The sequence below is a fragment of the Ciconia boyciana genome, chromosome 4 (assembly GCF_034638445.1).
Source record: "Ciconia boyciana chromosome 4, ASM3463844v1, whole genome shotgun sequence".
NCBI lineage: Eukaryota > Metazoa > Chordata > Aves > Ciconiiformes > Ciconiidae > Ciconia > Ciconia boyciana.
In genome coordinates, this window is record NC_132937.1 from 26,158,594 (window position 1) to 26,174,834 (window position 16,241).

Genomic DNA, 16,241 nt, shown 5'->3' on the forward strand with positions numbered 1-16,241 from the left:
TCAGGAGGAAAGTCCAGCTGGAGCTCAGGAGAAAGAGGCCACTACTACAGTGACGGCTTGGGCTCCGGGGAGCCGGAGAAGGGGAGAGGAGAGGCCGGCCACAGAGAGCACGGGAGGCAGAGCCCACGACGGTCCTACAGGCACGGGCCAGTCTGCCGGGCTCCCGCCGTTATGACTACCTCCCGCTGGCTTTGAGCGGCGCAGCTCATTACACGGCATGAGAAGAGATGGGCCGGGAGGATTTTCTGGAGAGAGAAGCAGAGCTTCCACAGAGCACTGAGCCACGCAAGGAAGACGAATGTTTAGGGCAAACGAGATGCAACAGCTACTCGCTATATCCAGGTGACCACACAAGACTTTCCTTGGGCAGAAAGGTGAAGGATGGGCGTTTTATGGTGAATATTTATGAGCTCAGCCTGGCGTAGCACGCAGACTGGTACAGACCACAGTCCCGCTATCACAAACAATTACCTGGTGAACAATTTCTGCTCAGCAGGTTGTTGTGCTACTGGGTGCCCATAGCTAGTTCTGGGCTCTCAACACGGCGAAATATTTTCTTCTTTTTTAAGTCCAACATAGACTTACTTAGTGCTGAGACAGCACCTGATATTTTTGAGAAGGAAAATAGCTCAGAGGAGGTGATAAGGCATTAAAGTCACAAGAGCAGTACACAGAGCAAATGGGTTTTAAACCGATGAAGAGGGAACCTCTGAACGGATTACTCCAAGAAATGTAGTCTATGGATTGTTGGGGTTACAGAAAGTATTCAGACGACACATCAAAGCTTATGCACCCAGGGGTGAGGAGACCACGGGACCCACGCAGACCTTATCTCTTCCCTCACGAATCAAAGCAGACCCTAAGGCACCAGCAGTTTAACTGAGAGTTAGAAGAGATGTTCTGCACCCACACAAGGAAACTCTGCCCATGTTCGGTTCTTTTAATAAGCTGTATGTAACTACAAAGAAAATTGTGGCTTGACATTTTAAACCTTATTTAACACCTATGTAATTTTTCACCAGCGAGTCCAAAAACGTAAATTAAAAAAGGCGCAGAGGTTTCAGGTCTTTGCTTTACATCACTACTTCATTGCCTCAGGAATTAGTATAACCTCAGGGCAATAGCTTTAGATATCTAAGTAATAAACACAGCAATTTCAGAATTGTTATTCCTGCTGTTGATGCAGTAAATTCATATTCTGCAGTGAACTTTCTGGATTACAGATGGAAAACAGCTCACTGGTTACATAAAATGGTAGACAGTGATCCCAAACTACAGATGTCCAGTAAACTTCAACAACAACAAAAAACCTTCGCAGATTTGGGAAGTTGTTTCCAAGACTGCACGTTATATTTAACCATATAATGGTCATGCAGTAAGCAATTCCTGCAATGATAACCAGCACAAGCTTCTGGGGAAAGTAATCTCCACACGGAAATTCCTAGGCTCCAGTAGTTCTTACGGCGACATTCGTAAGAACCATCTTCCACATGGAAACGGTTCATTTAGACAAGTAAATACTGCTAAAAGCCGTCGATACGATGCACGTTAACAGCAGAACAGCTTCTTAAAGCATTTGGTCCATGATTAAAGCTAACATCCCAAGACACTTATAACAGTGCGGGCAAGGTCTATGTAGCACGTGCAATCAAGCTTAAACTTACTGAGGTGGATTGAGGAAACAGGAGAGATGTTTGCAACTGTTTGTCACCACACCTCTCTGAAATGCCGGACGCCAGAAGGAGCCGTACCAGTGCTGTCACACGTCCCAGAGCCAGCACGGGAGCGCCGTTACCTGCATTACCCGCGTCCTACCAAAGGCCTCGGGGCCGCCGCCCTCCTTGCTCGGGCTGCAGCACGCGCCGTCCGGGCCTCCCCTGCCCGCTGCCTCCTCCGGCTGCCACGCGGGGAGCGAAACTCCTCTGCCGAACGCTCACACACACAGACTTGCTGCGCCTCTGGAGACGTTCTTCAAATTTAAGACAAGCAGGACGATATAGACTTTTTTTAGGCAAAACAACTGCTGTCAAGAAGTTGGCTAAGAACAGTACCGAAGCCGGTGGCCTTGAGGTGTCCCAAACGCACCGCCCAGCAATGACAGAAACCAGAAACTGTTTAGACGCTCTTGTGCCTCAACTATCAAAGACGACGCCCTATAGAGATGGAAGCATATTCCTGCCACAGACTTTATCATTACGCCAATAATAGTTTTTCTTTTTTGGTTCTAAAAAGTACAGGACGTACGAAGTTTTTCGTTGCAACGCTAACCAAAACAGAAACACAACAGAACAGAAAGAAAAAACAAAGACATGAGGACTCTCAAAACCCCCCCCATCTTAATATGCTGCTTTTATAACCTGTGCCTCTAAGACTCCACTTCTACACCTGGAGAGATTATTCTAAATAATTTTCTTTTGACTTTAGCAATCTTTCAAAAGTCATTGATCAAGGAAAACATCCCGCTGAAGTGTTTCTGCCTAATGTCACTGAGAGAAGATGAGCGGCCAGAAGAATACAATTAAGATATAAATGTGTTCCTACGACAAAGAGAACTAACTTTTCCCAAGTTAATACGATTTCTCAGAGTAACTGCGGCACAAAGGGAGACTGCGCAGCGCTGGAAGAAGACATCTGCCACCAAAACAACAAAAGAATTTCAGACAAGAGTCCCAGATCGATTTTCACAAAGTACGGACGTATAGTGCCCGCAACGATGCCGACTTCCCCCTTTCAGACGCAAAGTAAGGCGGTGTAAGGACTGATACTACTCAGATACACTGTGCGAAGCTTAGTATTAAGCTGTGTACCATCAAATAAGTACACGCATCAGAAAGTACACAAAGCTCAATGAAAAACGTTATCTTTTCAAATACAAAAGAAAGCATTTGTAGATGAATGCATGTTAAAGACTGCTTCTCGTGCTACACTAAAGAGATCAACATTTAACACAGTCTTTCTTCAAAACCATGCTGTCTGCAAGTATAGCTGTCATATAATATACGGATTTCACTCACGATAGATGGGGTAAACATTCTAAAATTTGAAAAGTTACTTGCTCCTGTGATGTTGTGGCCTCTAAATTAGTACATCATGGTGTAAATCCATCGGAACAGAGAGAAGGCTGAACTTCATTAACACACCGAAACGTCCCCCCTCTAGGCACAGCAGCTCTGCCAGGCTTCTGCCCTCAGCGGATCCGCTGCCCTGGTGGGAGGCGGGAAGGGAGGCAGGGCTGCGTCCTGCACCCCCGGCCGGCCGGCCGCCGGCGAGCAGCGCTGACCGTCCCTCTTCAACTGCACGGAACCCGCAGCACGCGCACCCCGAGTTCCGCACGCTCCTGCGGCGGCGGCTCCCAGGCACCTTCCAGCCGGCAGACGAGCAGCTGCTGGACGCCGCGAAGCTGGCGCGCGCCCGCCGCCTTCCGTTTTCAGCTCCGTGGCTCACAAGCTGAGGCAAAACTGATGCAGCTTCCCACAGAGGACAAAGACATTTCACAATGCTGCAACCCAAGTTAGCGCTTAAAACCTACGCGTAATGCCTGTTGTTAAGTAAATCATCCTGGAACTTTACTCAAGTTTGCTAGCTTTTTCAGCCAAGGCACTTTTCATTTATTTATTTTTTTAAACCTACGGTCATTCTAGAAGTGGCAGTTATTTCTAAACCCATATAAACGTTTTAACTAGACACAAGCTGGCAGCCCAGTTCGTACCTGGCCCGTGGGCAGCCCGTGCCCAGCCCCTGGCCCGGCCGAGGACGGGCCCTGCCGCCGCAGCACTTAGCACGGCCCACAACGCCGCACTCTGCAACTGCTCTACGCTTCTCCGTTAATTAGAAACCACCCCACCAGCCCCCCAAAGAGACCAGTTTTCTTGAATTAGTACTTCCTTAATGAATAGGTGGAGCGCTCTCCCAACGCTGACAGACGCCATTCAGACAGATGTCGAGCCCATAACCCCTCACAGAGGGCACAGCTCTTAATGGCGCTTACGGGGCGACAGCTGCTTGACTGGCAGATGCCCCTATCTTTTCAAATACATGCAGCTTTGTTGGAAAACGCCGTGTTTTTACATGAGTTATGTTTCCTTTAAAAAAAAAAAACACGAGCAGAATTTTACCCATAATTTCATGCTTCCTTATAGACAGCTAATTACAAATTGTAGGAACCTAGATCCTCCATTAACTCGGCACACGATTATCTATTAGACACATTTCTCCAGGTGCTTCAGAATTCCTGTTAGTACACAGGAAAACGCGATTAAAAATAAACCTTTACAAGTCAAATAACTTGTTAACTTTAACAAGTTAAATGTGTCTGTGCATTCGCTTTCCATTTTTAATTGTAACAGAAAAGACCAAGCGACAGAGACGAGTCAGCGTGTATTTTCTCTATTTTCTTAATTAGCATCTGAAAGGGATGAAGTTTGCTTTAGATGATAAAACCTCACTTTTCTGGTGTTTTACACAATAGTCAGTGCATGATATGGTAAATGGTTTTCCAATGAGTGATTAAACACAAATTAAAAGCTTCTTTGATCTCTCTATGGTGGGCTTTGGAGATACAAAAATGTATGTGACAGGGTTTGTGGAAGGTGCTCAGGTTCAGTCTAACCTACTCAAAAGAAACCCAGCAGGAACTTTGTCCAGCGCTGACTCTTCTGGCACCCTCATTGTGCTGAACAGTGGGCCACTGGCCTGTTCGCTGGGGACGGCAGATGGTTTCATTTGTTGTCTACCTCCACTCCACCCCAAATTTTCGGAGGCAGCCTGGCTGGTAACGGGAGGGACGCAGTGGGCAACGGCACCTGTCGCTCCCGCTTCAAAGAAGTCCAGCTCCAGCAGCAAGAAAGAGAACGAAGAGAAACCACCAAGTCGGCCAGAAGCTCAATATATTTTTAAAAGTTTAACAAAAGAAAAAAAAAAGCACAGTGTATGACTTAAGAGATGACTGTCCACAACTTTCAGTTCGCAGTTTGTTGAAATACTTTCTTCTGTTACAGTGTAAGCCTTTGAGTAAAAAATTGTAATAACACACAGACAAAAATAATACATCGCCTAGGAACTAATTTAAAACTCCTTCAAAGAGTTAGATGGTACCAAAATCAGAAAGTCTAGACAGTGCGGGTGAAATAAGAAGTGTTCAAAATATGAGAAAATGCTGGAAGTTAAAAATGTCTGCAAAAGCATTCCCCGTACTGCTGCACTTCAGCAGCAGCGAAGGTGCAGTAAGATACGAGTCGCAAGAAACACAATCCCTGCCCTTACGCTGCTGGTCTTTAACGCGGCCAAATACTGCCACCGATTAAAGAGCTATGTTTAAGTTTAGAGTATGCGTTAATCCAGCAAGATTTCTTGCTTCGGACTTTGCCAGTTAAAGGATAGTTATTGCTTAAAAAATACTACTCATTATGCACAAGACCAGATTTGTGAATATTGACAGAAGAGATTTCAAGGAGTAAATTTTCAAGGTGAAAAAAATTTATCAGTAGCATTCCTAGATTTTCTTTTCCGTATAAACCTTTGTACGTGCACTACTACTGCTGCTGGAACTCTCTCCTACCAGAAAAAACAGCGTCTGTACAATGCACGAGTCAGGCCTAAGGCTCTGCTTGACTGGGACTCCGATGGTTACACAGCTAACAAAGAGCATCTTTAAAGCATCTATTGACTGCCTTACCCTGCCACAAGACGTTTTCAAACAGATCTTTCTCCCTCTGTGCAAGGGATCACCAAGGGACAAGGAGAAGGCTGACCATTATTTCTTCCCGTTCTGTGCACTAACGTGGCATGGCAGCACGCAGGAGAAAATGGACTGGACCAGTCAGCCTTATCTCTGTAGCTAAAGTAGCCCACGTCCCCTGTCTCCCAGCTTTCTGGAAGGACAGACTCTTAGGAATAAGTTGCATTTCAATTCAATTCCCCACTATCCTGATGCAGCAACTGACTAGGCTATATCACAGCGTTTCCTAAAATGATAAATGCTTATGTTGGCTCGAGTAGAACTGAATGAAAATTGTCTCTGCTACTGTTTTTATTTATGGCAATACCAAAGCAGAAGAATTGGTCCAGTAACAGTGTATTTAACTTTGTTACCTGCCAGGCCACCTGTTGGAGCGTTGTATTTCACAAGCAAGCCGGCTTAAGCGAGTCGTCAGTGCTACGTTTCTGTTCCTCAGGGCAGCGTTACCTCCCCGGCGCAGGCACGAGAGCAGGCACAGCAGTCTGTGCCTTGAATTTCCCACCCACCAACATTTTATTTTCATATAGCTTTTAAAAACAAAGCGTAGAAAAACCATAAACTGTTTACTGTTTAATAGCAGACAGCAGATTTTGTAATCAAGCCAATTAGGGGCCACGAAATCTGTTCCCTGAGGTCGGAACGACATTCCAAGGACATCTAACTAACTCTCCGCGAGAGCCGTGTGTCTGACATAGAACTCCTCCAAACCTCCCCGAATGAGACCAAACCCTCCGGCAGAACTCCTAGGGCTTGCGCCCGCTTCCACCTCGCACACACGTACGTGGCACCACTGCTTCAAACAGCGGCCAGAGAAAGGTCCAAATGAGTTCCAACACGTACCTTCTTTTCCACCAAAGCGCTGCGGCAGCGGTTCGGCCGAGCTCGCTGCTGGGTGAAGCGCAGGCCAGTGAAGCGGTCCAGGTGCAGATTTAACAAACACAGAGGTATATTTTTAAAAAACCTATATCTGCAAAACCGAGGCAGTCTATACTTCTATAGTCTTTGCAGCCGAGGTGGCTGTACATGCCATTCAGAGTTTATGGAAGGGGGAAAAAAAAATGTTTAAAAGTGTGATTGCGATGGAAGAGTTCCCTATTATGCAATGCTGAGGTTGGCGGTATTACCTAAGGTAGAGGAACAGAGATTAAATAAGCTCTTCATGGCAAGAGCCATTTTCATTGCACGTGGCACCATCGGCAACAAGGTCTTAACCGAAACCTGGCGTTCCTATTACAACAAGCAAAACCGAACATCACCGACAGGACATTCGCCTAAGCCTGGAAACGTCTACAGTTACGCTGGGAATTAGTTAGAACTACATTAATTCTAAACTTGCTAGAACTTTCTGTTGATTGAGAAGAGCAACCCATACCATATGCAGGATGTATGTATCACCTCGTGCCCCGGTATGTGATTTATTTCCATCACCAAGGTGATGTCGCACAGCTCAGAGGCAAACACTTCTGCAGCCTAAAAGTTACTTCCTTGAAGTTCTTCATTTCCAAACCAGCTCCACACAGTAAGCTCGGTGGATTTTTAAAGACAGTCTATTTATGCTGTTCTATCATTTTCTTTGTAAGTAAATAAATCTGTCAACAGCGGCAGTGACGCCCTACAATGCTGCCTTTTTCACAGCCTCGGTGGCAGGTGACCATTTATCCCTGACCTTGGTTTACTACCCCTACAGATGCTGCTGCACTTGTGTTAAAACATATAGACAAATATTTGTATTTCCAAATATGTAGCAGTACTATGGTGTTGGTGTTCTGGTTTTTTTTTTTTCCCTTGAAGTATCTTACTCTTCCTTTATTTATTAGACAAACACATTTAGATTTCTAAAATAAAACTTAGATGCTATCTTGGATCCTAAAATTACATTGGAAATACAAAGAGATTACAAATTATAAAATAAAAAAATATTTTTTTTGAAAAAGCCAATTTACCATCAGAATGAATTGCAAAATGTTGACTACTGAAGCCAGTAGATTTTATGCCCAGTTAGGAGAAAATGCTGTTGTCCACCTGTGAATTATTTAAGCAAAATATTAGCTCTACTTTTCGTTATCCAGAAGAGCCTTACAGGCATTAAAGACAGCAATAAATAGTACTACTACTACCTCGGAAGACTATTCTTCCATGCGTTTTCAGTGCATTTGAAGATAGACTCAATTTTCTAAATAACTCCTGCGTGTGTGTTTTTAAATGCTTAAGAGGCACTGCAGTGTATTACTGAAGTATTTTCCAGAAACAGGCTTCAGTGCTTTTCAGCCAGCTAAGCTAAAACGCTTTAATCTCTAAAAGGACTGATGTGAAAGTGATCCTTTTAAAAAATTATTTGGATGAATGAAAGCATTTGGTGAATCTCAATTTGAACTGAAAAAAGTCCTGTTGACCACTGCACGCCAGCATTACTTTGTGCAGTCAATCAATAAATATTAGCCTTAGCAGGACCACCATAGAGAAAGAAGCCACATCATTTTTTAAGATAAGATTAAGTTTAAATTGTCTTAAACCTTTTATTTTGTATTCTACCAACACAAACTAATTGTATTCAATTGTAGACCGAAATTTCGTCTTTACTCAGCATACTTTTTTAAAGCTCAACCGCTTTTAATAACAGAAACACTTTCTCTGTAAATAAAATTGTTACTACCATCAGACTCTAGCAACATAGCAGATAGCTTTCTGAAAGCCTCAAAACTCAGTCTAGCACATTGCAAAAACACACACATAATTTGGAACTTACTCCATTAAAGCATCCCATCTTCAGACTCTTTCCCCGTGAAAAGAACAGACGACACCGAAGGGGCAGAAAGCTGTCCCAGATATAACGCACGCTCGTTTATAACACTGCTATTGCTAAAGCTTCCAGAAAAAGAACCGGGTCTTTTATAACAGATGTGGAGCCAAAGAGACAGTATATGTTCCTGAAGGAAACACCGATTGGATGTATATGCTGGGGAAATCTGTGTCAGGGTATGCCGAGCCCGTTCATTATTTTTATTTTTCCCCGAGGGTCCATCCTCTATTCACCGTTGTTTCTTGACAAGTCCTGCATCGTCCCCTAGCTGCTAAAGGCATTCCCAGCACCCTACCTCCCTCTTGGCTATTTCCAGCTAGCCTTTTACCCCAAATCCTTGTTAACGCTTCCTACTCCAGACAGGCTGTTCCTCCCCCAGCAGTAATCCTGTCTCAGGCCCCTTCAACCAGAGACTTGACCCAAAATTAGATCCATCATACTAACTGTGTTCAGGTCAATAGAAATAACTAGTTTTCTTTTAGACTCTCACAAAAATCTATTCAAAGCTCAGTCAAAAAAAAAAGGTAGCTTTCACGCCCTATAATCTGCAGTATGCTATGCTAAAATACATACAGTAGTCATTCAAATTCCAAGGATATCAATATTGAGCATATTGATATTTTCCTTATGACACTACATAAATAAGCATGAAAAAAGAATCAAAAGATATTCGCTTATAATTAAATGCATATTTTTGTATGGTCTGTCATTTCAGAACATGCCTCGATGGACCAAAAGTCTTGACTTCACCTGCCAGTCTAGAATAAACTAGCACAACAGTAAAAAGCTATACGAGTATTGTAGAAACAAAATACACTTGAATTTTATGTGCGACAAACTAGAGGTGCTTACTTGTTGAAAAAACTCCATTCAATCAAGCAGACTGACGGTAGCACCCTTACATCAGATCTTTCACCAAGGTAAATAATTTAAGGGATAACTACCAAGGATCATACAAAGCCATTATTCTTCAAGAACTACAAGCTAAACATGTTGGTTGCAGGCAGACTTAAAAGCTCAAAACACATATATTAAAATATAGATAATGATTCAGAGGTAACACAATAATATTACAGTAGTTACAGTAAGCAGGTATTTAGTTTTTGCCTACAGCTCTTTTTTTACTTCTGAATAACTTCATTTCTAATAGCACACACTTCTTCATAAGCAGCCTTAGTATTTCATTTTCTCATGAAAAATACGCTATTTGGCAGAGAGCGTCCCGTCTCCTCTGCACAGTACTTGTCTGTCAAAAACCGGCATATTCATTGCATTAATGCTCACCTGCCGCGATGTCATCATCGACCAGATCATGCTCTTCTTCCTGAACTTTTGCTTCGGTTCCCAGTGAATCTGGGCTTGCACTACCAGTTTGAATGGCTTCCGTGGTTACTCCAGCTGAAAGACACAACCCAACACCCACAAAAGTCAGCGATTTTGGTAGATAACATCCTTAGATCAGGAAAAAACAAAAGTAATTATCTTTTGATATTCTGAACCATGCAACGTAACTCTATGAAACATAGATAAAGCAAAGAGCAACTATTTTCTGGTTTCCCTTCGTACCGTATGCAGACTTTTCACAAACCTATCCTTTAAAAGCCTTTTCCACACTGTAAATACCTCTTTTGTATTTTCTTCTTTTTCTGCTGTCTTCTAGCGTCATTAAAAATATTAGAGACACTTATTACACACTGACAACTTATTTAGCCACAAAATACGGAGTTCCAGCAGAGCTTCTCTTACATCCCCTCCAATATTTCATCTCTCTCACCAAAAAAAGTGCAGGTTTTCCGGGCTCCCTTCGGAGTATATTGATTCAGCTGACTCATTCCATGTCATTTGGGTTGGGATGCATCTGTTAGTTGCTATTGGAAATGACATAATGAACACCAAATCGTGCCACATAACACCACGTGATTAAAGTTGTAATTCACCGGTTTATACTCTGCCCAGTTATAATCTTTAATTATTCCCTATACGGGCTTTACCACCATTCAATCAAGGCATTATCAAAAGAAGCGTTTTGCTAAGCCTCACAAATAGTCTTCCCAAAGAGCTTTAGGAAAGCTAAGAAGCAGACTGAAGGGATGCCCTGATAAGCTTTCTTTCCTCCCAATACATCCTCTATGTCAGCTTATGCTATCAAAAATCTTATTATATGAAGAGATTGTTGCTTTACTGATTGTGGCATTCGGTCTGCAATCCACAGGAGCATTAAGCCCCCATTAAAAAAAGGGCCCCAGCCCTTCGTCAGCACCAACCAAATTTCCACAGGAAATGGTTTCCATAAATGACCCTGCCTTGCGGAAGGCAGGCAGCTCTCGCTGACCCACACAAGCGCCAGCAACGCTTGGCACCGGGCGTGGAGAGCTACCCACTGTGCCCGCTGCTGCTCCTCTTCTGCTTTTAGATCGTCTTCATGAGACCATTAACGGGCATCACTGCAGTTCTCAGTAGTTTTCATGTAACAACTTCCTAGTCTTCTCCAAACATATGAATGTGATTGATACACAAAAAGATGACGGTATCGTAATACATCACAAGGGGGGAATCTGTCAGCTGTGTACAGCAAGGTTTGTGAATCCACACCTGAAAGCCATGTAACTCTGGGTCATCTTTAAACCGGTTCAGGAACATTAACCTTCTCATGAGTATTCCAGATTTTACTCTTTTTAGTACTGTTTTTAAATACTAAATATTCACAGCGAAGTAATTACTTATACCTTGTGTGAACAGAGTGGTTGTCTGACAGCAATTTCTAACCTTATTCTGACATAACCTCTTTATAAAGAAACTAGTACCTTTTAGGAACTTTCTGAACGTCCTTCTCGTTGTGTCAACACATATAAAAACCAGTGACAACAAATACACAACCAGACTGGAACACACTGCCGAATCAATAGCGTATCACTTCATTAAGCACGCTGGCGTGACTGCACAGAGATCCTGTGCAGATACAAACTGCACGTGCACCTTCTTCAGGACGCTTAAAAATGGGGAGTTCACTGTCCCGGTGCAGCTGTGGCAGCCCGTGGGCTTCACTCCGTTGGGTCTTCACCAGCCTCCACGGACACCAGGATTCCAGCACCACGTCGCCAAAATACTTTTTGATCTTCACCTTCAAGCACCAACTACTTTCTAACACCACTATTTACTTGTGTATACCCACTGGAACTGGCCAGCATGTTGACCGGGACAGAGGAGGTTATTTTTTAAGCACTGCTTTACATTTTGCATTGCAAGTACAAGAAGTACATTTTGCATTGCATAGTACAAGAAGCTGCTAATCTCTGCGGGCATAGCAAGCATCTAGCTGTTCCCTAAATATCACTTCCATAGTCTAAAATTCTTTGATTTCTTTCCGCACCCAGAGAAGGGTGAAGAGTTTGCATGCCTTTTGAAACCTGCAGTATGAAGGCTCTGACTGTTGAGCTTTCATCTCAGAGGGAGTATTTTCTGTGGTTGAACACCCAAGTCTGTAGACGCCAAAGGTCAAGTAGGTTTAGGCTGGGCCAAAATTCAAAGCCTTTGATTTATTTAGTTATTACCTCACCTCTTTCCCTGCTTTCTAGCCCTGAGTTGCTGAAAAGAGGCTGATTTTTCCGTATTAGATGTGCTACACCTTTCTAAAGAGCTTAGCGAGACCAGTTATAATGCAACGGAAGGAAGGAAGTGCCTTTGCATGAGTTGATTCTCAGTACAGTGTATAAAAAAAATTAGAAAAGTTTATTACAATTTTATACAATTAAAATAAAAATATAAGTAAAAATCTATTTAATCAGAATGATTAAACATTTCCCAAAAAACACTGAATGGATAAAGCCAAGAGGGGAGAAAAATAGCCATCACGCAAATATGTCAGGCAATAAATTATCATTTCCTCTCAATGAAAATCCAGTAAGAAGGAACATTTATTCCTGGACACACGTCTTTTCTACATAATTCACAAAAAATGTCTTAGAAACACATTTTAGAAGTGAAAAGATCATAAAACCCAGAACGTATTAGAAATAATCCAGCCGACATACCAGAAAATATTGGAAAATTAAGATATACTTGTACTGGAAACTTACGCCATTATTACAATTTACTATTTACTGCAGCATCATAAATTCATTATTCATTTAATACATTAAGATGTCGCAGCACAAAATTATTTGCCTTACTTCTTTGTGCTCTTTTAAGTCAAACCTTGCACGAGTAAGATGACCAACCGCATATATAAACAGCAAAGTCTTTGGGGTCCAATCAAACTATCCTTACTCAATGAAAACTCCCATTTAAATCGATGGAAGTCTAATTAAGTTTTACTCAATTAACCTGGCTTTAAATAAAACTTTCTAACAGAAATATAAGCCTACCAGAAAGACATTTATGAAAACTGACAACGGCATATTCGTTATTATAGACTTTTCATATTTATTTTGCTTTCCAGTGATACCATGGGTTATTATTTGAAGCAGTTTAGAGAGAGACACAATTTAAGGACATCTATTTAGATTTCTTTAATTTTGTACTGCCACATGTAAGATTTTCACTTAAAAACCCAGTAATTTGATACAAGCATTTACCTGAACGAACTGGATTTTAGCAATATGGGAAGCCAGCAAAATGTCTATACTTAATTTCTGGGCAGAATGTATTGAAAACAGATTTCTGCAGAGACTGACCAGCACTGCCCGCACCCCGGCAGCCCATGACAGGCAGCCTGCCTGCCTCGCATTAATTCACTTCACACCGCTCCGATCGATGCCGAGCAGCTCCCAGCTGCCCCGCGCGCTGCCTGTCTGCCGGCTCCATCCGCATCCACACACACACAAAGGCCGGGGCAAGATAACCTTTTGCTTTCCATTAAAGCCATAGTAGCCGCTTTTCTATCTGCAGCAACATCACATATTTAAAAATATATCTGTCCCTCCAGGACTTGGCGGACAGACCCACCGCCAAGAGCTTGCAGGTGTCCCACTGCACAGAGCCCCGAAACGATGCCTTCAGCATTTTAAGAAAACATTACACTGGCCAAGGTAAAATAGGTAAGTACAAGAAACAAAATAAAAACATAATATTCAGCAACGGAATCCCTTTAAAAGGAGAATTTAGTCTGCAGAATCCGTTTGACACTGAAGATAGCCTTTGCTCTTAAAAATAAGCAGGCAGAAAACGGCAGTAGGGTTTTTCCCTTTCTGAGCTTCCCCTGAAAACACATCCCTGTGGCAAACGCCCCCCGGGCTACGGAGCGTTTCCGAAACAATCGCACGCTGTGAAAACGAGGAGCAGGCAAGGCATGGCAAATATTTACAGTCGCATGACATAATCTTAGTAGATACAAGATGAAGCTTTGAAAGCTTAACTGTTTTCCTCCTGTGGGAGCCTGAAAATACCAACACCTGCAACATCTCTCCTAGGTTTAATTCATAGCATCACTTATACATCCATTCCCATTTGATGTGGGGTCAACAAGCCGACATGCCAATTTTGGATTTGAAGGCCCAAATAAAACAAAGATTTATTGTTCCCCCTGCAAGGCGTTGTGAAAGGAAGCCTAATGCATCCGCACGTCTGAACCGCCAAGCGTGCGATGCGGATGCGGTGCAGGCAGCTGTAAGCGAGCAGCTCGGAGCAGCGGCAGCGTAACCGGGCCCATTCGAGGCGCTCCCCGCAGCGCAAGCTGCTGGCAGACCCACAAAAGAGATAAGATGATCTGCTTGACTTTCTCCCTGCTCCTCCACCCCACCATCTACCGGGGACAATAATCTCTCTCGCATCAGTTAAAAGATTATTAAAAGATAACCCTGTGCAAGTTTGCCTGTCTTTCAAGTCTCCTGCACACATTTTATCAAAATGCTGGGAGCCATGCCAGCCGTTTGATCTGTACAAGTAAGGTCATGTCCCAAAATTGCTACTGGATCTGAGCACCGAATATACAAACGGGGAAAGAATTCATCTGTTTGCTAGTACCACACGTTTGATTCCTTCAAGAGCCAATTAAATGCATATGACAAAGTATCTTATATCAGCAGCAAGCTTCTATTAGCAATTACCGCTTGTTTTAATTAAAACAAACCTGTTAACGTGCAAGAGAAACTCTGTTCCTACATCATGCATGTAAGAACTATTGCAAAGTAATAACATACGCTGGACACAAAAGTATGCTGATACTAATTTATGCCCTATATCAAGAGGCAAAAGTGGGGGAAGTGGAGGATGGACGAATCAAAGCAGTATTTCTTTATCTTTCATATTTCTTCTCCTTACCTTTCTAGCATCTACTTTACCTTCGACTTTCTACCTTTCTACCTTCTACTTCTCAGAAGTCCATTGCACCCATTTTGGCCGTCCTAAATAATTCTTATCCCCTTCAATTCCTCCCCAGACCTTTAAAAAACATGTCATTTTTTAATCATGTCTTACGATGTAACTAAGATATACACTTTGCTCTTTACCCACAACAGCAATGTTTGTAGCTCCTTTTTTTGCTTCTCCTTTCTGATATCATAATTATTACTCTTCTTCAGAGCGTCAGCATCTTTGAGTACGTTCATACAGACAGTAACACTATTAAATGCCTTCTCAGCCCTGTCATTCAGGAGAACCACAAACTCTGTAACCTTAATTCACATATTTTTCAACACTGTTAATATAAAACAATTAATTCCAATTTGCTAGTCACGCCCTGTTTGAAAGGTTTTCAGTATCAGTGCTTTCACAATATTGAACATTTACATTCAAGTCATTCATTCAGCCACACTCAGCTGATTTCTCTATTTCATATTTTCTTCCTGTGTTTTGAAACTTTCTTGTTCCGATACATAAGCGCATCCTAATTCAGTGTTAAAACAGATGCTATGCTTTGATTGATCTGCTAATGACTAACATAAAGGCCAAAATACTGCTGTATGCATACTTGAATTGAATGCGTACAAAATACTCAAGTTTTGTCCCTGACTTGAGGGGACAAAATGCAGGGACTTGAGTCCCTGACTGTTGCTATGAAACTGCATGCCATGCTTCTAACCGGAGCACAAACATAAGCACAAGAGGCAGAACAAAATATTATGCTTCCAACTGATGCACATGTAAACCAGAACTGCATACTCATCTCTAAAACTTTCAAATGTAATTGTTTAAGTAATGAGTACCACCAGAAATTGCAAATTACTGAAACTAATACGAATTACTGGTTGTTTTCAGGTATGTTAAGAAGAAGTTCCTTTTTTGGAAACAGTCAGCTGGCTAACGCAGGCACTACAGAGTGGTTTACACACACTTCACCAACAGAATTATGTCCACAGCCTTGCACCCAACAAGGTCATTCAGCATCACTCCAGAGAAAAGAAATTAGTAACCATCACCAGCTGCTATAGCAGCTACTCCCGGGAGTAAAGGGCAACTATAGCTGTATACTACAGAGTACAACTGACCTCAGAAGATGATCAATTAAAAAAACCATCCTAATATACAAAATGGCACAAATAGCTATCAATATGAATCAAGGCTCTTTGGCATGTATATACAACACACTTTCACTTATTCTTCACCGCTTGGCTGCACATCTAACCACGCAACACCACCCCAGTCATAAGGCAAAAGGGCTAAAGGCTGTAATTAACAACAGCTTAGTCTTACCAACAAATTCTCAACATCACTTTAAAGTACTGTGTTCCATGTAATTTATGCATTCAATTTAGATTTAATAAGATT

At 42.4% G+C, this 16,241-nt stretch overlaps 1 protein-coding gene across 11 annotated transcripts in view; it reads right to left on the reverse strand.

Moving 5' to 3' along the window:
• WDR7 (WD repeat domain 7) overlaps nt 1-16,241 on the reverse strand; it is a 149,037-nt gene that overhangs the window by 82,646 nt on the left and 50,150 nt on the right. For all 11 annotated transcript variants that reach the window (XR_012042405.1, XR_012042404.1, XM_072861013.1 and 8 more), the window contains one exon: nt 9,822-9,935. Coding sequence is in view for 9 of the 11 variants with exons in the window: in XM_072861013.1 (XP_072717114.1) it covers nt 9,822-9,935 (114 nt within the window). In the remaining 2 variants the exon portion in view is untranslated. The remainder of the gene's footprint in view (nt 1-9,821; nt 9,936-16,241) is intronic.